Source organism: Trachurus trachurus, assembly GCF_905171665.1.
Source record: "Trachurus trachurus genome assembly, chromosome: 3".
NCBI classification, from domain to species: Eukaryota; Metazoa; Chordata; class Actinopteri; order Carangiformes; family Carangidae; genus Trachurus; species Trachurus trachurus.
This window is the reverse complement of record NC_139893.1, coordinates 22,587,395-22,609,606: the sequence shown is the minus strand read 5'-3', so window position 1 is coordinate 22,609,606 and position 22,212 is coordinate 22,587,395. Positions and strand designations below refer to the sequence as shown.

At 41.3% G+C, this 22,212-nt stretch overlaps 2 protein-coding genes across 2 annotated transcripts; both read left to right on the top strand.

Annotated features, from left to right (window-relative positions):
* Positions 1–4,462: 4,462 nt before the first annotated feature.
* pnoca (prepronociceptin a) lies at positions 4,463–6,123 on the top strand (the record flags this gene model as incomplete). The annotated part of the gene is made up of 2 exons (XM_083998484.1): positions 4,463–4,582; positions 5,506–6,123. 2 exons carry the CDS (start codon positions 4,463–4,465, stop codon positions 6,121–6,123), a joined length of 738 nt encoding a protein of 245 aa, XP_083854610.1.
* A 2,326-nt stretch (positions 6,124–8,449) lies between these two features.
* On the top strand, positions 8,450–21,857 carry pdpr (pyruvate dehydrogenase phosphatase regulatory subunit). The gene is made up of 18 exons (XM_084001411.1): positions 8,450–8,581; positions 9,272–9,545; positions 9,855–9,988; positions 10,273–10,354; positions 11,036–11,199; positions 11,366–11,487; positions 11,873–11,990; positions 12,569–12,718; positions 13,667–13,859; positions 14,150–14,274; positions 15,318–15,473; positions 16,084–16,217; positions 16,342–16,490; positions 16,577–16,689; positions 17,237–17,331; positions 17,552–17,641; positions 17,770–17,952; positions 18,643–21,857. Exons 2-18 carry the CDS (start codon positions 9,283–9,285, stop codon positions 19,048–19,050), a joined length of 2,679 nt encoding a protein of 892 aa, XP_083857537.1. The 5' UTR covers positions 8,450–8,581; positions 9,272–9,282; the 3' UTR covers positions 19,051–21,857.
* The last annotated feature ends 355 nt before the right edge of the window (positions 21,858–22,212 follow it).

Genomic DNA, 22,212 nt, shown 5'->3' with positions numbered 1-22,212 from the left:
TTGGAAACATCTGTCCTTGCAGAGACACAGCTTTGTCTAAATATTTTACCAACATGTGTTTCATTTAGTTTTGCTTTACAGCAATGACTCATATTAAAGGGGAAAACAGAGGACATACGAGGAACAGTTGGGATTGAAAAAAATCTACAGGACACCACCTCATCTCAAAACATAAACAAAAAATCAATATGAAATAAATAAGAAATGGATCTGGTAGGCCTGTGTGTGCGAGCACACCTCCGAACCATTAATCGACTGTCTTGATTAGATACATTGAGAAAGGTAATTGATTTAGCTTAGTGTGTCTGCGTGTAATGGCTTCAGCATGTAATCTACCACCACGTCACACAGTCTTGACTGACAGGGAACATCTAGGAGAAGCACAAGATTGCCTTCCTTCCTTTGACTGGAGCTACTGTATGTCAAAACACCCACACTGCAAGACAGGACCCCTACAAAATAATGTTTTGAGAGCATCATTTTGGTGGTTTATTTAAATAAACCAATGCATAATCATCCCAAATCTGTCAAAATTGTTGGATGCATGATGTAAGAGGGGGCGGCCATTTAGCAGTTTTTGGGCAGTATGCTGTTTTTGTAATGTGAATAGTGGAGCATTAAACCCATGTGAATTTCAATGTAAATGGTAGAAGTTTTGTCACATTTTATACATGTGTGAGTGACAAAGAGTGAGAATGTGACAGAGAGGTGTGGAGAGATGAGTGGGTGAGAAAAGGGGGACAGCTCACTGAGTAGGTAGATAATGCATATAGGCAATGACATATGGATTGAACATTTTGAATCAAACTGATCGGTAGTATAGATTTAGTGTCTTGAAATGTATCGAATCAATGGCTACTCGGCCATTTTGCTACTTAGCTATCAATATTAGGGAAAAAAAGCAGTACAATGTATTTTGAGTGGGCCTGGGACAAGTTGTCAATCAAAGTGACTTTTCTGACAGATAAAGTATCTGCCATCCGGCTCCAGGCAAAAGACTAAATAACATTTAATTACCTGTCAAACTCCCATCAACATAACAAAGCCAACATTATGAACATTATTTTCTTTAATATGCTGGGCCTCTCTCCTTCAAGGGCTGAACATTATTGTTCTTACGTTTATTCTAAAGCTATCACATTTAAAAGTACAGTTTATTAGGTCATTATGTTGTGAATGATAATTTGTGTGAGTACTTTAAGTATATACACAGGTCAAAAGAAAAGGCTGAAGTTGATTATTATGTTAGCTACTGTATCATCCTGGTTGAAGGGGTTTTAGCCTATATTTCAAAGTCAGTTAAGGAAATGTCACAATTTGTTAAACAGAAATTAAAATTAAAAGTCTTTTGATTTAACGCATTAAAGGTCATGTATTATTACAGAGCTCATCTTATAATTGCATAACACAGACACTAGCACAGAATGCAAATAAGGCACTGTGTTAAATTACCGAAAGATTTTGCTGTCTTTGTATTTGCACAGACTGCGCTGTGTCCAGTTGTCCAGTATTTCAGGGTAACCTCAAAGTAAGAAAACCTCTGGCCAAAGTACAGGGTGTATGATAATCTGAGTTTTAATAATAGTTATTACAGCTTAGTTACGTAATAATCTGCGAGTTCAACTTTTCAAAATAAAAACCAACTCCACACTGCTCCCCTGTTCAACCATGTGTGAATAATCCGGCTTTAAGTCGCTCTTCTACTGGAAGTAATTTATTTTATGCTTCCTGTTCTTGATGAGAAAAGGGCAATAATTGAGAAAAATAATGGTGAACAGTTGATAACTGGTGTGAGATAGTTCGAGAACCTTCTGCTCAAAGTAAGTCCTTGCTGTTGGACGAGGAGACCACAAATCAGAAAGGAATATTTTGTTCACATATTTATTCATGGCTGACTTGACTAAGTTTTAAATAAACTTGAAGATAATTATGGTTTTTAACATTTTTTCCCCTTAACTGGGTGAAATTGGCATATAACTTTCAATGAATCAGATTACAGACTGCTGACGTTCACTGTCATTTCACTTATTATATGTAGGTGTAGTGTAGGTCAGGCTAACCTCAAATGATGTTGATGTTTTTCACACTGTTACAAAGGTATATTACCTTTATGAAAAGGTATTTCCTTTTTTCTGAAAGATGGACTTATTCATCGTCCACTGGAGGGTGAAACCTCCATCAGCTGTGACTTAGCAGAGCACGGTAATGACTTCATTAACTGGTTTATTTAGTGGTTAATCAGTTAATTAAAAGCTGGGAAATTGGTTTTCAAGGCCCAGGAGAGGATGAGGCACATGTCAGTGGCAGCAGAAAAGGCTGATCATTGACAAGTCCTGTTCATATTTAGTGAGCTTTTGACAACACAAATTACTCCATAACAAAAAGGACAAAAAGTTAAAATTATATCCGATGGAGTGCCTACTTGTTTGTCCTCACATATTTGCTGTATGATGTCCTGAGCGAGGCCAGAGTGACTGCTTCAAGACTTGATTCACTCTATGTTGTCCTGAATAGGAAATCAGACAACAAGGACAAGAAAGATAAGAACTGCCAGGGCTCAACTTGACCACTTGACTGTTTCCTGCATTTACCCCCTGGTGAAACATTGAGACTGCTTCTTAAACCTCCAATGACGGCTGTCAAAATGTGTTTTGATCATAAGATTGTAGTTCAAATCATCCTCAGGGAGTAAGACAATGATCATGCCCTGCCTGAACTCTTGTAGTAAACATAGAACCATAATGTGATCTGAAAGACTTTTGTGGTCCCTTCCCTGTCCTCTCTTCTCCTCTAGTGCCACCATGAGGTTGACCTGGGCCAACCCTGGCAACATTGGTACCCAAGTGAAATTTAACTGAACATTAATGCACATTTGTAGTGATTTTTTCTTCCTCTTTCTTCTCTTGCTCCTCTTTATGCGACTGAATATTTTGTCCGCAACAGCTTAAAAGCAGAACTAGAAAACATCGGATGGTGCACAATATCGTACATACATTAGTTACATGCAATTGAAAAGCAATGCTATTCAATCGTCTATCCTCTCCTGCTTTGCAGCCCAGGTATTTTGTGTGCATTTTTCCCAATGCAAAGGGATGTCCCTGAAGTTGACATTTGTGGTTTTGATTGAAACATCTCAAAAACTATTGGCTACACCTCAGCAGAGGACAGAGATGTGAAGAGCATTAGCACGAAGGCAGCTCATTCTTAGAGACGATGACAGGAGGATGGACAGTACAATGCATTATGGCCAAGTGAACACACCCACACCCACACCCCTGTTTGTCTACATCTTCTGCCCCACCCTCAGCTGTCCAATTTCCTGGCTTATATGGCTTTTGTCCTTCACTGACAAACCCATCCTCTCTCCCACTAATGTAAAATTAATTAGATTTGACACACTTGCACAGAAGAACTGATTAATGTTTATTATCATTATTATTATTCATTTTGCACAGTTGCTGTTTTAGTGATTGGAATGAACAGTTGTGCATTTACACTTTTAGCAGCTTTTAATTAATTCATTAATTATAAATTCCAGATTTCTAAGACATTACACAGAGTAATATTTGAGTGAAGACAAATTAGTTTCTCTTTCTGCATGTCCATGCAATTGATATACAACCTAAAGCAAAAAGAGTATTGTGTGTATAGAATTAAATGAAATGTATTGTACAGTGGACAAACAGTGTGTACATTAGGTACTGTATGTGTGTCAATGTGTTCATTTGCATGCATACATGTTTGTGTGCCTGTCTGAATATTGTGTGTGTTTTGTGCATGTGTGTCTGGGTGTGTGTTTGTCAGCAACAAACAGTGACTCAGTGTGCTGCCAGAGGCAATAATTGAGGCATCAATTAAAGGAGTTAACGAGTTTGTTTAATGAGATGAAAACTGTAGTTGTGTTTCTGACGTCAGACTCAGCAGACTGGGCTGTTGCTCCAGGAATAAGGTCACACACAACAGTCTTTTTTCTCACTATTTTACATCTGTCACTCAAAGTGGGAAGTCTCACTCAGAAGTGAGATTTTTGTTTTTTGTCTCCTTATTAATGTCAGATGCCTACAACATTTTACAAGCCAACTTTTCAAGTTTACAAGTCATAAAATAAAGCTATCCTTCGCTGTATTAGCAGCTATATTATATTTATTGTGGTTATTTCAGATTTACTACAACCTAATTAGCCAAGCTAATTACTTTCATGACATTCAAAAAAACACAAGCGATTATTTAATAAAAAAAAATGTTGAAAGACAGAAAAAAAATGGAGCAGAGAAAATTAGCTATGTCTGAAAGACTTCATTTCCCCTTTATATATCCATATGTAGCCCTCTACATTAAACAGTTGAATTGTTGTTGACACTTTGACGCTGCATTATAGGAAGCTAATACGAATTGTATCAAACTGTTTAGCTAATCATGGGTGTTTTGATCTGTCCTGTGTTGTGCAGCAGACGGTGGGACCATGAAGACTGTGGTGGCTCTGCTGCTGCTCTTTCTGTGTGATCCTGGACACAGTGACTGTCAGACAGACTGCCTGTCCTGCAGCAACATCCTGCCCACACAGTTCACTTTCAACACCATGGTGAGGGATCCACACGCAAAAACATAAAATCAAATCATCAAAATCATAGTGGGAATAGTACAGAATAGATGTAAATAATTGTGCTGCATTTCATTTAACCACTTCAGTTTCAGGCTCCTATGTTCATACTGCACTGCAATGCCCTCATTAACTGTCAAATGCTCCATCCAGACAAAAATTATTTCTACTCCATAAACATACCAACACGCACAAACACAACATGTCTGCAGGGCTCTTTTCATTTGGTGATAGAATAAGTGCAAGCCCCTGAACCTACCTCTATGTAGCCATCTCCCTCATTGACATTTACTCAACAAATTAACCTTGTGGCATTTGAGTTTTAATTTGTTGAGGCTAAGTGATTCCTGAGGATAGATGTGTGTTTCAGTGCTCATGCTTGCTGTTGTTTTTCTCTGGTTAAAGGCATGTAGGTACACATGGTTCAACAAAAATTTCACAATTGGATAATTGTCTTCAGGTTGCCACCTCGCTACATGCCACCTTGGCCAGTGACCCCCCCCCCCCCCCCCGACCACACACATACACACTTTACGTCCCATGTCTGTGACATTTTACTCGTGAAAGAGGGACTAGAGAGTCTATTAAGGTCATTCCACTCCAACAACCCACTTTAGATGCTTTGAGTAACACAGTTGCATCAGTTAATGTTATTAGTTACATCTGTGCTTTTCCCATGAAATCAAGCGTTTTAATGTACGTTTGATGTGTAGGTTATGTTTTACAGTTCAGATGCAGCCATGAGTTTCAAAGCGAACTGAGTGACAAATAGCCTTAAGACAAGAATTTAAGAATGCTGAAGTTGTAAACATTTGAAATGAGACCTTCATGTTTAAACAGTCAATTTTCTGCTTTTGAAAATGATGAAAGAAATAAAGATTGCGTCTTGTCTTTGTCTTGATCAGGTGTGTCTCATTGAGTGTGAAGGCAACATTTCCCCAGCTTTCTCCTGGGAACTCTGTCGTAAAGCATTGTCTTCACCAATCACCTCCCTCAGTGGTAGCATGCGGAAAAGATCTCAAGAGGAGGTGGAGGCTCTGTTTCCTGAGGAAGAGGAGCAAGTACAGGGAGGTCTGTTGCTGCCAGTAGCATTGCAGAGGTTTGATCATGTGACCCGAGCACTTGGGATAGATGAGCGGGATCTGGGAGGCAAGGCCAGTCAACTGAACGCTGCCTACAATTCCCAGAATGCCTTGTCTCTTGAGGATGAGTATGAGGAGGAGGCAGGGCAGGAAGAAGGGGATGCTGACAGGGCAGCAAGAGGACAGGGAGATGTTGGGCTGAGTCTCTCCAAGAGGTTTGGTGGCTTCGTCAAAGGGAGGCATGGCTACAGGAAGCTGGTATCGCCAGGAAGATCCTATCAGAAGAGGTACGGTGGCTTTATTGGCATTCGGAAGTCAGCCCGCAAGTGGAACAACCAAAAACGTTTCAGCGAGTTCCTGAAGCAGTATCTAGGGATGAGCACCCGAGCCACTGAGTTCAACAGCGTGTCAGAGGACCTCACCAATCAGAATGAAGTCTAGCACCTTTAAGCCACTGCCATAAAACTATTTATTGATGTATTTTCACTGATCTTGTTTTCTATTCCAATCACTGTGTCAAACTTAAACTGGTGTCACAAAAGTTGACCAATCACAATTAGCCTAACAAATTTACCAAAAAAGTGAAAATTCCACTCAAATATATAAAAACTTTGACCCCCTCAAAACTTTCCCTGTTCAGTTGTGGGTGTCCTGAATCGTTCAGATGTCCAATTTGGTGTCCCCATGGGATGTACCAGTTAAACAATTATGCTCATTTAATTAGCAACCCAGTCACTTCATGAGAACTGAAAAAGGCCCCTTCCTTGGTGGGTTTCACTGAGAGTCCTGGAGTAGTTTGCAGCAAAGAAAAGGCAGTGTAATCTACTATTTATGTAAGCCAGCAACAAAAGTAAGAATAAATACTGCTTTTCTGATCCTCTGTATTATACATTTTATTTTCTGTATGAATTTTTGTGCTGGGTCATGTGTAAAAAGTGATAAATCCTCTTACGTGCAAGACTCTGTGGTGGAGTCCATAAGAAATGTGTAAGAACCTCTGTTATTGAGTACCGCAGAAAAACTTTTAATTATAAAGCTTTTGTCAACATGCATAACCCAGTCTCTGTTAAAGGACAATACCGTTTTTTTCTTCTTCTTCTTTTTTTTTTTTTTTTTTCATGTTTTGGCGTTGTAGTTTGGCAATGTCAGCAGTAATTTAAAGTGTACTGTAAGCTATATAATGTATGGAAAATAATGTTCAATCATGCAAAAACACAGCTAAAACTCACTGAGTTACCACCAAGACATATGGCTATTGCAACAGGTTTAATTAAGTTTGGTGCAATGAGGAACTCATCATTCATGACATTATGTAAGCGTCATCTCTCACTGACTGTGATGCTAGATTCCTATTCATACAAACAGTATTTGGTATTTTTCTTTGAACTGTAATGGTGTGAGATGTTTTTGTTGCCCACTATGAAAACGTGTAAATAGCTGAATTTAAACATGTCAATAAAAAGAGTTTACTATTTCCTCTGTGGCTTGTCATGCAGCAACTGATTCTGTGTCTTGAGGTGTTTTGTTCTGAGTATTTAAGAAAATATAAGACAAGCTAAGATGAGCTAAGATGATATAAGATAAGATAAGATAAGATAAGATATTCCTTTATTCGTCCCACGATTTCTCCCTGTACTGTAGTCAGTACCGAGAGTTGGTTAGGTTATAATCTACATGTTTCAAATGTTTTGTGTTGATAACCATAAGAAGATAAATAGCCTAGATTATTTTAAGGCTCTCTCTTCTGAAAGAGATTGGTTAAAAGTGGCAAATGCTTTGTTGTGACTGTAAATAACTTACAGTAGTCCTGATGGCTGGTAAGTTTCAGAACACAGGCATTTATGGGACCTTTTAGTTTTTTAAGACATTACAGAAAATCCTTTGTAGATCAGTTGTAAAGCCTTTGATAGAGACACAAATATGGGGTCTTGGTCTCACTGGTCTCTCTCGTAATGACGCAGTGAAGCAGACTATGTAATAAGCCACCAAATCCACAATTGAAATGTTATTAAGTTGTTTATAAATGTGTCCTCTTTAACAAAGATAAAACGTTCCACTGGAAGCATCGTCATCGGCATCTTGAACTGCTAAAGATTTTTTCACAATCTGGCATCAGCAAAATCTTATTACCCATTAATTAATTGATTACAACTCATACCCCATTTACAATGGGTGGTTTTTCATAAAGTGAAATGGTCAAAGAAAATGTTGTTACTGCTGTTATGCTATAAATAGATCAATGCAATGATACCTATGAGTTCAAGATACACAGTTAAAAAAAATTTAAAAAAAATTATACAATCAAAATAGAAGTTTTCTGTTTTGTGCAGGGAAGCTTATTAATCACCCAAGTTTCAACACTCCAGTCTTGCGCACAGTACAGTAATTATTTCCATAGCAAAAGGGCTTTTTAGCGCCCCTCAGTGGCCACTCCTTTACCTGCCTGTCTGCACATAATATTCAGTATCATTGCATTTCCCACATACATCTAAAATTCTTATACAGAGTAAAACCAATAGGCCTACTACTATTTGTTTTAAACGCTGAACAAGTTAGTGCCTACAACCTAATTAGGACCAATAATGTCTATTTTTGAATTTAGTATTTTAAATCAAATTTAAAATGTGTCAAATGTGATTCAAAGTATGAACCGCTGAAATGATTTATCTGTCATTAATCCTAAAACACTGGAACATTAAACACTGCCGTGTTGGAGCACAAAAATGTTTTTTATTCGGGCCTTAATTTTGAAGGTTCAAACCGGAAACGCGACTTATTACAGGAGAGAGTTTGACATTGGACGAACTGCCACCCAAACAAGACTTTCTGTCGTATCAACCAGTTACTGCCATTTACATCTGTCATTAAACTACAACAGCGTCAGGACTCGGCCGATTTCGTGAGTTTTCCACCGTCATAAACTACGAAAGAAGCGACAGAGAGAAAACTTTCTGAGCACCGTTAAGGTTTAGCGACTGGTGCAGCTAAATTTATCAACAGGAGCTAGCCTCTCGATAGCCTAAGCTACTGTCGCTAGTTACACTGTCTGTAACGCTAAACTGTGAAACTAGGAGCTCACAAGGCTGAAAATGTCGGGAAACGTTAACGAAACTATGATCATTTGTAAGCCATCTAAAGACATTTATATCCAAGCAACATTTTCCTGGATAATTTAACGTACTGTAAGCTAAAGCTAACAAATTGTGCTAAAGGTAACGTTACAACTCAGGCGATGCTGGAAAGCTACTAACAGTGTGAAATATAATTTTGACAGCTGAAGGACTGTTGCAAGTTAACCTTGTCTGCTCCCAGGCCCGTGCTCATTACCCCATGTATATTAAATATTGCGTTTAATGTCATCCTGCCTGAGCCGAGCTAAACACAACAACCTGCGGAATACTATTCGTGGCATCCTAAAAACTACAGCAGAATAACACTGCACCCTCGTGTAACCTTATAACGTTACAGAGGCAGGTAGTAGGCATTTGCAGTGTTGACAGATTAACTCATGCTGTAGTCACCTTGAATTTTGAATACACGACCTGCATGTGAAGCGGTGCCTTTTTTGTGTGTGCATTTGGTTTTTTAGAAAGCACAGCTATGTGCAGCTGTGTGCGGAGCTCCAGGGCTCTGTCCCCTGTCCTGCTGCCCAGGCTGCTGCTTCCCCACACGGGCTACAGGTCGGCTGGCAGAGGCATCTGGACCTCACCCCAGTGCATGGCTGTCAGTGGAGACTCCCAGCCGCTGCCCCTGCCCAGCCAGGCCCGAGTGGTGATCTGTGGAGGAGGCATTGTGGGAACATCAGTAGCTTACCACCTGGCCAAACTGGGCTGGACTGATATTGTGCTGCTGGAGCAGGGCAGGTGAGATGAATGTGAGATTTCATGGTATAGGGATGTTTGCAGTTTTAAGGGGGTGGTCCATGATGAGGGTTTGGATTGCTAAAAAGCTCTTAAACTTAAAGATACACGATTAGTCCCAGTGTTGTAGTAGATAGATAGTAAATCTCTTTACTATGTTTATATTATAGCTCTACAAAGCATTTTAATTACCCTAGTTTATGAAATGTGCTGTTCATATAAAGCTGCCCTTCCTGACCTTGCCAATGGAATAAGGCAGTCTTTATCTTAGGAAACTGTAGATAATCAATAAACCTGTTATCCTGTTGGCAGACTTGGTGCAGGAACGACCAGACTATGTGCTGGCATTGTCAGTGTGGCCAAGCCTATTACCATTGAATGTCAAATGGCCAACTACTCCAATAGTCTTTACCAGCAGCTGGAAGAGGAGACGGGGATCAAAACAGGTGGGCCACTTTTAGCTGATTTCCTTTCACACAGATGTACAGTAGTTGTATTTAATCTACTATATTACTACAGTGAAACAAACATGGCACCACTGCATAACATGTAATTCCAGTGTTTATTGCTCTAGCAGCGCTGTAAAACTCCTTCTGTAGTGGTGCCTGGCACATGCATCCATCTGCTGTGCCACCTGTAGTATATTACACCACTTTTCAAACCTGAGTGCTTTTATACCTGTGGAGTTACTACATGATGTGGGATTTGGTGTGTGTGTTATGTATTTCAGGCTATGTGAAGACAGGATCTTTGTGTCTGGCTCAAAATCAGGATCGCTTCATCTCTCTGAAGCGTCTGGCATCCCGACTAAAGTAAGACCACAAAACCTTAAGTCAGTATTGCATAGATACCTCAGGCAGAAATCAAGCCTATCCTAATTCATGTGGATGAGTCATCTTTACATAGATAGACACAGGATTTTACTCTCATTTCTGTGCAAAACTGGCCAAGTTGCTACGGGAGAGCACCTGTTCAAGTTCAGCACTGGATTTCTTGATTAATTTCTCTTCTTAACTTTGAAGGAACCAAACAAGACTTTTTGTCGTAGTTACTGGCATTTACTTCTGTCATTAAACTACAACAGCGTCAGGAATTAGCCGATTTCATGAGTTTTTTACTGTCAGAAAAAGCAAGAGAGAAAACTGGCCAAGTTGCTCAGGGAGAACACTAATTCAAGTCCAGCACTGGATGTCTTGCCTCGGTCTTGGTCGCTCCAGGCTGTGCAATGTGGTGGTATTAACAAGTCAAATGAGTTTTATTCTTGGACTGTGCTGTTTTATTACTGGTAGAAACCATACATGTACTTAGCTTCCATATCATCTTCACCCTATGATTCATGGGAATTGATTAAGTTGTTAGTTGTCTTGATAAGTAATACTCAAGTTACCACACTTCTTATTTGCTCAAAGGTTAAAATAAGGTATGCAACCAGGTTAGATATGCAGGCCTTTAATAATAACATTAAGCATGTGTCTTTTATTGTCTATTCTCAGGGTAATGGGGATCAGCTGTAACATCATTAAACCTAAGGAGGTGGCCAAGCTCCACCCTCTTGTTAACATTCACGACCTGGTAGGGGCGCTCCACCTCCCTGCAGATGCAGTGGTATCTCCTCCTGAAGTTAACCATGCCCTGGCCGTGGCTGCTGCTGGACAAGGTGACTGAAATTAAAAATCTGGCTTTGATAGGCCTCAACCCATCTCACAGTTACTGATTCCCTCTGCTGTGCTCATCCCCCGCTTCGTTATCATCCCCTTCTTCCATCCTTGTCCTGCCTGCTTCCTCTTCACATCACATCTCCTTGTGTTTTTCCTCCTGTCCAGGGGTTCAGATCCTGGAGCGAACCAGTGTTCAGCAGGTGCTGGTGGAGAAGGGTCACGTGATGGCGGTGGAGACTGACCGGGGTTCCATTGAGTGTGAATATTTTGTCAACTGCGCTGGACAGGTAAACACTGGCATGGGAATGTGTGGGATACATATTAGCATCAACAAGTCCCAGTACCAACCTAAATCAGAGTTTGTGAGGGAAACCCACTGTGAGCATTTAAGAATGATCTTAATTTCTATGTCTGGACAGCTACATTTTTACCAACATTACACTAATAGTTGACTAAATTACTAAACGACGAGAGAACAAACATGGGGGGAATTTATCCATTGTTATGACAGTAGGTGAGCCAGTTGCCAGTTAAATGGTGCCAGCTGAAGTGAACTTTTGACCCTAGTGTTGAGTTTGAGTCTTCCTGTTAATAGCAAATCCTATTTTAATTTTAAACCTGTCTTCTTGGAGACATACATATACATATTTGCTTTGTGTGTCTCTGCTTCAGTGGGCTTACGAGCTGGGCCAGGCCAGTGAGACAAAGGTGTCAGTTCCTCTTCATGGCTGCGAACACTTCTACCTCCTCACCAAACCTCTCCAGGACCCACTTCCGCCCAACACACCAGGTCTCACACTTTAAATATACATTATTGTACACATAAATCAGATGTAATTTATTGTTAAGTTAAAGCAGAAGTAAGCGATCCGGTCGTTTTGGCTAACTTCCTGTCAGCGGATGGAGTTAGCAGTCCCCGCCCTCGTCCCTACGTCACCACATTCACGCGCATCCCTTGGCTGCACACACAGAGAGGACCGCCCCTTTATGCCGTTCTCTCTCCTCATTGGATAAAGGTTGTAGGATACAAGGAAAGTTTTCTCCTCGGCTTACAGCAGAGCAGAGTGACTGACAGACCCGTGTTTCGGACCAGACACTCTATATAAGTGATTGCTGTCGGAAGATATAACTATTTAAGACTTATATTAACACAAATATTCCGCTTACTTCTGCTTTAATTGAATTGATTGTCTATTAATGAAGCCACTTGACTGCCTGTGTTATCTGATAATGCACTCAGAAAATGGAAAATCATTATTATTTTCAAAGGTTTTTTTTTTACATGATAATATCCATTACATTAGGTTGCAGGTTGGCTACATACAAACTCAGAGAGGCTGATCTAACTGACCTGTGTTCTGTCTCTAGTGGTGATCGATATGGATGGCAGGATATATGCACGGACGTGGCAGGGAGGCTTTCTGTCAGGGGGTTTTGAGAAGAACCCTAAACCCATCTTCACTGAGGGCCGCAACCAGCTGGAGATCCAGAACATGCAGGAGGACTGGGACCATTTTGGTAAAAAGGAGAGGGAGGGGTAGGAGGACATAATAAGAGGGAAACAAGGGGGGATGGGTAATGGGATCACATCTCGCTGTGTAGAAGAAGTGTTTGTGACTGAAGCTCCCTTTCCCCATTCCTTGGTTTGAAAAGTCACTTTGATCTCTTCCTCTTGTCATCTTGACACAACGTCAGAATCGACTGGGGCTACAGATGATTATTTTTTCTCTTCTCATTTATTTGTTTTCCTTTATTTTACCACCCAAGTGTGTAGACGGTGTGAAGACAAAAACCTCTTCGTCTGCCCTGCATGCAGGCTTTGAAATTCTATACGGTGCTTTTAATGGGACTTCAGCTGTAAGAAACGTCCTACCTTGGACTCAGTTGAAAGTACAACTCTATACAGACTCACACCTGTCCTTTGGTCTTGGCCTGCTCTCGTAATTTGAGATTTCTCATGCTGCGTGACACGACATGACCATCCAACCCTGACCTATAGCAGATCTTATGTGGGTCATTCTACAGTTGTCATTACTGTTTTTTATATTGTATTTTATGAATGTGTACTAATGAAATGTTTTAGACCACCAGAGTTACAACTCTGGGATCAAATCTGAGAGAAGTTGAAACTGTTGCTCTCTTCCGTGACTGCACTTTACATTGTTGCCACCGGGTTAACTGTCATGAAAGAAAACCTGCTTTGACTGTTTATAGCATGACATAGGAAGAGGGTGCCGCTCTTGTAGTGTAAGGTTCGGGTAGGGTGGTGGTTGCTGAAAAGCACTGACTTCAGTGTTTTTCATTAATGAAAAGCACTGACTTCAGTGTTTTTCATTAATGTGAGACACAGTAAAGAGGGGCCTTCAGTTGCCTTGAGTTGACCACTAGATGAGACTAACGGATCTGAAGATGCAATACATCTTTTAGGGAATTTCAAGAAAATAATCCTTTCTGTCTTTCTTCCAGAGCCCATGCTCAGTGCTTTGCTGAGGAGAATGCCTGGACTAGAGTCAGCCGAGATCCACCAGCTGGTCAACTGTCCGGAGTCCTTCACCCCTGATATGCGCTGTCTAATGGGGGAGACCCCGGGTGTCTCTGGCTACTATGTGCTGGCAGGGATGAACTCTTCTGGGCTGGCTTTTGCTGGAGGAGCTGGCAAGTAAGCATGGGAATAAGTGTATATGCGGCAGGCCTGTGGTATTTGTGTGGACAAAAACAAATAAGGATGTCCAATAATGGAAATTTGCCGATATCCGATATTGTCCAACACCTTAATTTCTGATTTCCGATAATAACCGATACCGATATGCAAAAACAGATTTTACCAAGTGAACTGCACAGCATTTTGAAAACATTATGTAGCCCAGTTTCATAATGACAGCATTATGCTTATGATGTGTTCTATTGCATTAGGCACAAATGGCATGTTTGTCTGATTTTGTTGTGTAGGTACCTGGCCGAGTGGATGACCTATGGTTACCCCACTGCCAATGTCTGGCCACTTGACGTCAAACGTTTTGGAAATCTGCAGAGCAGCCGAACCTTCCTGAGACACAGAGTAATGGAAGTTATGCGTGAGTACAAAACTCTTGTTAATTTGGTGCTTTATTGGTGAAGAAAAGTGCCACTGTTGAAATATCAATACCATATGACAGGTTAGTTAAGATGTAACAAAAATAACACATTCAATCACTGACCCCTTCTCTCAAGTCTAATTAGCTAATTAAAGGGATGGTTCACCCAAAATTCAAATTTCACTCATTATCTACTCACTCTCATGTCGACTAAGGGCTGGGAGAATTTTCCGGAGTCCTCCGTGCCTTCTCTGAGTTACGGGGGGGGGGGGTCCGCGTAGCAGTATTTGTCCATATAATGGTTGTGAATGGGGCTCACTTTTCGTCCAAAAAGACACACCAAAAAACATCCAAATACCTCCATACTGCTCGTCTGTAATGTCCCTCTGGTATTGAAGCCCCGACATGAGAAATTGTTCAGAAAAAAAAAAAAAAATTCTATATTTTAAGCTTGTTTGTAGCAGAAGCTCCCAGTGTCTCAGTTCACTGCTCTTCCTGTGTCAGTGCAAATCTCACGTGATTTACACTGACCGGCGGAACAATTTCTCATGTCGGCGCTTCAATACAAGAGGGACATTACGGACGGGTAGTATGGAGGTATTTTGATGTTTTTTGGTGTGTCTTTTTGAACGAAGAAAAGCCCCATTCACAACCATTATATGGAAAAATACTGCTGCACGAACCCCCCCGTAACTCAGAGAAGGCACGGAGGACTCTGAAAATTCTCACAGCTCTTAGTCGACATGAGGGTGAGTAGATAATGAGTGAAATTTGAATTTTGGGTGAACTATCCCTTTAATTACCTGCCATTCACATCAAAGGTCATGCCAAGGGAAAAGCAGTTCAGTTCAGTTTTTTCACTGGACAGGACATTTGGTGATTACATTTGTAGGAGCTGATCGGCTGCATGACAGTTAACATTTATTCAGTTATCATTATGTATTTACTAAACCTTAAAGGCTGATTATCGAATCAATGTACTTTATATAATTCTTCAGTTTATCCTAGTATGATTAAGTTTGTGTTTCCTTGTTTGTGTCCAGCGCTGCTGTACGAACTCAAGGTTCCTCGCTGGGATTTTCAGACTGGGCGTCAGCTAAGGACCAGCCCTCTGTATGACCGTCTGGACACCCAGGGAGCGCGCTGGATGGAGAAACATGGCTTTGAAAGACCCAAATATTTTGTTCCTCCAGGGAAAGGTACAGGAAGTTGTTCATGATGCTTTTTTTATTTCATTCTTTTAAGAACAGAAGTGTCCAGTACAGTAGGTGCAGGTCTGATATCTGATATCACTGATATCAGAGCACCAGTAAAGTTTAAACCTAAAATAATGTTTTACCAGTATTTTGCAGGTGGCAGCTGTTAAATCTGTGTGAGTCTATCAGTTTAAACAGCAGCAGCAGTAGTCCTAGCCAGAGGTAGGTCTTAAAATCCTGGGTGCTTAAGAGAAACCAGATTTCCATTATGAAAAAGTCCCTCCTGTCTGGCAGTAAATGTTCAAAATGTGAATTCATGCTGCTCGATTGGCAAAATTAGCCTAAAACACGGTTCTGCATTTTCTCATTGACAGATATGGGATGTTTCAAATGGAAAAGGCTGCTCACAAGCTCTATAAAGAATTTTAAGAGCTCAGTTATTTTAGATTTCATAGTAGTAATTGGGAAAATTTGAATCTAATTAAGTATAATGAATTAAATCATGTGGTGTAAAAACTTAGTTTATCAGTCCTGCTCAGCACAGGATGAGCTATATTTTCATTAAAGCATGCTTCATTTTTAAAAACGTATCATACTGTATATGTGTTTGTAGATCTGCTGTCTCTGGACCAGAGTAAGACCTTCTACAAACCAGACTGGTTTGATATCGTTGGGGCAGAAGTGAAATGCAGCAAAGAGGCTGTCTGTGTCATCGACATGTCCTCCTTCACCAAGTTTGAGCTGACTGTGAGTCACGATCCACTCTGGTCAACCAGGGTTAATCAACACCAGATCACATAGCACAGGAAACTGCATAAGCATGGGTATGTGTTTCCTGAGTCAAACCCTCTGGTTTGTCCTTGTGTCCCAGTCCACAGGAGACCAGGCCCTGGAGCTGCTGCAACATCTGTGTGCCAATGACCTGGATGTTCCCGTTGGACACATCGTCCATACCGGCATGTTGAATGAGAGGGGAGGGTATGAGAATGACTGCAGTGTGGTCCGCATCAGCAAGAACAGGTTTGAAACACTTCTCGAGTAACGCTATAGACATGCAGTTTCTAAAGACCTTTTGAGGCTAACTCACATTTGTGTCCCCTGTCCAGCTTTTTCATCATCTCCCCGACAGACCAGCAGGTCCACTGTTGGTCCTGGATCAAGAAACACATGCCCAATGACCCACACCTCCACCTAGAGGATGTCAGCTGGAAGTACACAGGTAAGCAAACAGCACCACTGTCCTGCTGTGATGCTGCCATCTACTGCTCATACAATACTGCACAGTGGAAGCAAAGCACCGGCACTCATCCAATTATCTGCTCCCTACCCAGTTATTTCGCTGACCTGATTCGGGTTTTGGTGTGTATAAAATCAGAAACAAGTAGGACCAAGTGGATTAATCACACATCCAAAATCTAATTTGAATATCTCTAATGTAATTACCCTAACAGTCTGAAAATGTGAACAGCATTAGCCTTGATTAGGCCTCTATTTATTATGTACAGATGAAAAACTAGCCGGCAATTTCGAAGCATGTCACTACCTAATGATGAATACTTTTTATCCTTATTGATATGCACACATGAAACTCTGATTGTCGCCAATGACTTCTCGAGCAGTTTTTTAAAACAGGATAGTTAATGAATACAAATGCTTTGAGTGGACAGTGTAATTGTGAGTTAATGTATCAGCAGTGGTTGTCAGGAAACATGAAATAATGACCGGCTAGGCTGAGTTCTGTTCATCTGATGACCTTTCGCCCACAGCTTTAAATCTTATCGGACCCCGTGCGATGGATGTTTTGGCTGAGCTGTCGTATGTTTCCATGACCCCCGACCACTTCCCATCCATGTTTTGTAAGGTAGGAAACAAAGGCTGTTACAGTAACATTGGTACAGAATTAATAGTAGTGGTTAATTGATTTTTAATGGTAAAGTAGCTGACGTTGTAGCAGAACTTAAGTTTGTACCAATTGTTGTAAAGAGAGGGAAGTATGGATGTGTTGATGCTCAATTATTATCCTCACATTAGTAGGAATGTTAACTGACCCTATGTGTATGTATGTGTGTGTGTGTTTACAGGAGATGAGTGTGGGGTATGCCAACGGGATCAGAGTGATGAGCATGACTCACACTGGAGAACCAGGCTTCATGCTTTACATCCCCATCGAGGTGTGTGACCTGCGTGCACACACACAGTCATTTTCTACTTATCATCCTACAGGCTGTTAGCTTTTAGAGTGCCATTGCAAACTCTATACATCATGTCTAATGTTAATGTTTTCCACTTCTCCCCACAGTATGCGCTGCATGTGTACAACGAAGTGATGTCAGTGGGTCAGAAGTACGGCGTTCGTAACGCAGGGTACTACGCGCTGCGCAGCCTCCGGATAGAGAAGTTCTTTGCCTTCTGGGGTCAGGACCTCGACGCGTTCACCACCCCGCTGGAGTGTGGACGAGAGTTCAGGGTGAAGTTTGACAAGGTCCGTTCTCAGTGCAGCTGTGGAAACACATCAAACACAAAAAAAACTTTTATTTAGCCTTATGGTGTTTTAGTTGATGGCAAGTTTTTAGTGTTGCCACGGTGACTCTGAGATTCTTCATGTAATATGTTGCCATCTGTTACTATATAATTGCAGATGATGCTTTCTTGTAGGTCTTGGTTAGGTTTTACTGGGGTTTTTACTTTTAAAAGATGAGAGTGGAGCAGAGTGACAGGCTCTGTGCCATCTGCTTTACTCAAAGCTTCAATGTAGGGGTTTGACAGCATGTAGAATAACATTTCATAACACACTCCACCTGCAGGCACAACAGGTGGCACTTGACACTGGCAATGGAAAAGTTCAGCATCTTTACATTTAAAAAAAACAGCTGTGCCAAAACAGCCATGTCTGCAAAATATTAATGATGCAGCCCAAAGTGTAAAACTGGTCTTACAGATTTCCTTCAGATGAGCAGCCGTCAGCAGAGTCCGTGTCTTTATCATGTTGTTGAAAAAACAGAGCTGTAACCATGTCTGTATATGTTACTGATAGTCTAGCTCCTAATGGCGCTCCCCTGTTTATCTCTCCTCTTCTTTTACTTCCTCTCACTGTCATTCTGTTAATTTCCCACGCTCTTGCTTCCACAATCTTCTCTTTTTCCTCCCCTCTGTCCTGTCCTTACTCCATCAGGACACAGATTTCCTTGGTCGCGAGGCATTGCTGCAGCAGCGTCAGGACGGCGTGTTTCGGCGGTTTGTCATGCTTGTCCTAGAGGATCACGACACTGAGCTGGACCTGTGGCCGTGGTGGGGGGAGCCCATCTTCCGTAACAATCAGCTGGCTGGGACGACCACCAGCAGCGCCTACAGCTACACCCTGGAGCGCCACGTCTGCCTCGGCTTCGTGTCTCCGCCGCCAGGCCTAGAGGGGCTTCCCACACCCATCACCCCAGACTTCATCAACCGTGGGGACTATGAGGTGGACATTGCTGGCCAGCGCTACCCGGCCAAAGCCAAACTCTACCCCTTCAGCTCCCTGTTCACACAACAGAAACGCCGCAAGGAAGACATGGAGCTCAGCAACCTCCAGGGGAAGTGATGCAGTGTAATAGAAAAGTCCAGTCGCCTCAGCAGGGGCTTCTGGGATACTCCCCCAGTTCACTAAATCCACTCCTGCACTTACCTCGCAGTGCCAACTTATTTCCCCTCTACTGGTTCCTAATCAGAGGGCTGTTTGCACTATCACTCTTCAACTACCACGTTGCATCGGTCTCTTTCAAAGTGCAATATTCAAAAGGCATGAAATGCCCAAGTTATATCAAATGCAGAGCTCCTCTGTCCGTAATTCTTATTCTGCCCTGCCCTCCTTTACACTAGAAACACACTCACCACAGTCTCCAAGGCTGCTATCCTGGGACAGTCTGTGGTTAAAGTGCCTTTGTCAAGGCAACATCAACACTAGCTGTTGAGAACTTATTCACTATGTTCACTTTAACCCATGCGGAAAGGATTCTGACTGACAATCTTCTCCAGTGGTGCTCTGGCCACTGTAATGGTCTGGAAGAATCTGAAAGAAAGTCAGCGCTGGCGTGTGAAATGCCGCCACAGTCACTGTAGATGTCGACTCTGTTGTCTTTTCTCCAGTTGTAAATTTGCTGCTGTAAAGACCACGAGTGATGTCATATGATGTGTGTCAGCCCCACTGCATCTAACTTAACAAAGAAGGAACATATCATCGAAAAGCCATGGGAAAGTATGAGGAGGCCTGATGAAGTCATTAGTAAATCATTGTTTTGTGTAGCCCCACCCCACCACCGCTCTTCTAGTCCTGCTGAAAAGGATTCCCAGGTCCCTAAAAGCATCAAAGCTTTTATTTTAAAATCATCTTTCAGCTGTCCTGGTGTTGTTTTTGCTGTGTCATGCTTGTAGTAATGTATTTATGGTGATATAATCCATCTTGTTATTTACAGTGCATTTAGAAAGTGTTCAGTTTATTTCACATTTTGTAATGTTGCAGAGGAAGAAATCCAGGATGAGGCTGCATCATAACCAAGCATGAAAAAAAGTGTAGGGGTCTGAACATTTATTGAATGTACTGTATGTTTGCAGTTGTTTGGACTCAGCATTGCTCTTTTCATGCTCATGTTCTGTTTTATTAATGTGTGTTGTCGAATGTGTGACTGATGTTAGGTGACCCAAAGACGAGGGAAGTTAGGATGGGAAAGCTGCGACGGGAGCTGTGATCCCAGACCTGTTGTTTGGGACTCTATGATATCTTACTTCGGCAATTTGACCCTTGCCTGAGTTTAGATGTTTATGTAAAGCAAGGACTTAATTGCCAATTGAAATAAAGCAATGTATTTTTGTATAGCTAGTGCGTATAAAATCTCTATTTTCTGTACTGCACTTTTTTTCTACTTCAGTTTTAAGTTTAAGAGCAGCAGGCCTGGAGCTGGTTGGGATGTAATGTGCTGCTCATAAACACTTCAGCAGCACTGATTTTAAGAACAACAATCAGCAACAAAAAATCTGTTTGGGAAGTGGCTAAATCCCTGGACACATACACTGGGCACCTCGGCTGTATGGCTGATTAGAGTTAAGATTAGAGGCTAAATCTTTGAATCCAAATATGAACAAAAGCGCCCGCGCCAGATTGACAGGTGTATGAATTCACATCCCAGCAGGAGGCTACAGCCTAATCAGAGCTCATTTCCATCTACAGAGCATCTCCAACCTTGTGTTTACACCTGTGGATTCTTTGGTTGGAAAATTACAGATTAGTCCTTGTGTATAGTATATTTTAAAATACAACACAAGGTTTATTTATTTTCTGTTTTTCATATCTTGTGTAGCAGCAGCAGCACCGTTTCTGCTTCGATATTGCAGAAAAGCAGCTGCTATGCTGACAAAACAAGAATATAGAAGGCCTCATTAAATGTAACACCTCAACAGCCCAAGGCATTATGTGTTCCTAGTTGTTTATCCGTTTGTCCCATTCTTGTGAACGCACCATCTCAGTGAGGCCTTGAGGGAAATTGAAAATCTTTTATTTGAACTGATTAGATGTTGGAGGTCAAAGGTCATGAGGACTACAACATGGCTCCTGTGCAACTGCTGCTGTGTGGTTCAGAGAGGGTTAAAAGGATAAATTGCTTGTACAGTGGCTCCAGGAACCAATTGTGACAGGGAGTCAGACATTGGACATTATCTTTAAGTGTGCACTAGTCTATGAAAGGTGTTAATATTAAATGAAGTATGTGCATGTGAGAGTGCAGTGACTTATTGTCAGTCTATGTGTCAGTGCAGTTCGGACTCGGTGCCGTCACCATGGATCTTTGGCTCCTATATCTCTGTACTGTAGAACCAATATTTCCTTTGCACAGTGCTGCCCTGCTTTGCGAGTCACCGCTTTAACAGTAACTTGCTACATTAGGTTGACTCTGTTGCAATTTATCACTTCCAAAAATCCTGTTCTTTTCATATCAGCGCTGTATAAATTAGGGTTCAATCAATATGTTAAAGATGATTAATCACAGTCAAACCAAAGGAGCTTGTCTGTGAAGATTTGCACTGAATATCAGCTCATGTAAGGTCACAGGGTTTCTATTCAAGATGGAAATGATTAATAATAGATAGATTTTGAATGTGACGAGTTACTTCAATTTCAAAGGTTAAAATAGTGCAGCTAGCTATGATTATATTTAATGTATATCATACTGTATATCATCCAAAAAAGTAAGAGCTGGACAGAAAGTCTGCTCTGTTGATGACTGACCAGTTAGAGGGTCGTTTTGTCCGTTTCAAATGCAGATGACAGTTTGGTGCATGTTTGTCCCTTATCTAATGTTCCCATTTTAATGTTTCTCATACTGGACTCATCTGTAAATGCTTTTGCCCCAGAGCTTTACACTGTTGTATTTATTAAGCAGATGTTTGGCTGTCTAATGTAAAATATAAAGAGAACTTTGCTCATACCAGAAGGCTGAATTTGCCTCATCTGTTCAGATGTGTGTGTGTGTGTGTTGTTGGTCTAATATGTCCAGATTCAAGGTTTCAGTCCCCATGGCTAGCATGATGAGTGCAGTGTTGCTGGTGTGAAACCTTGCGCTTTTTAATCTTCCTCCATCAGTCAGTGTTGTCTGTAAACATCAGTCTGAGCGCCTGCAGTGAGACTTGGCGTTTATTCATGTGTCAACACAGTGACACAGCTGCTCTCTGCTCATTAATAACATATTCTGCTATTATTTCCACAAATGTATGA

Coding starts and splice junctions, on each gene's coding strand:
- pdpr (XM_084001411.1), top strand. CDS start 9,283: ATGTGCAGCTGTGTGCGGAGCTCCAGGGCTCTGTCCCCTGTCCTGCTG. Junction 16,690..17,236: donor TGTCAGCTGGAAGTACACAG/GTAAGCAAACAG, acceptor TTTCGCCCACAG/CTTTAAATCTTATCGGACCC. Junction 17,332..17,551: donor TCCCATCCATGTTTTGTAAG/GTAGGAAACAAA, acceptor GTGTGTTTACAG/GAGATGAGTGTGGGGTATGC.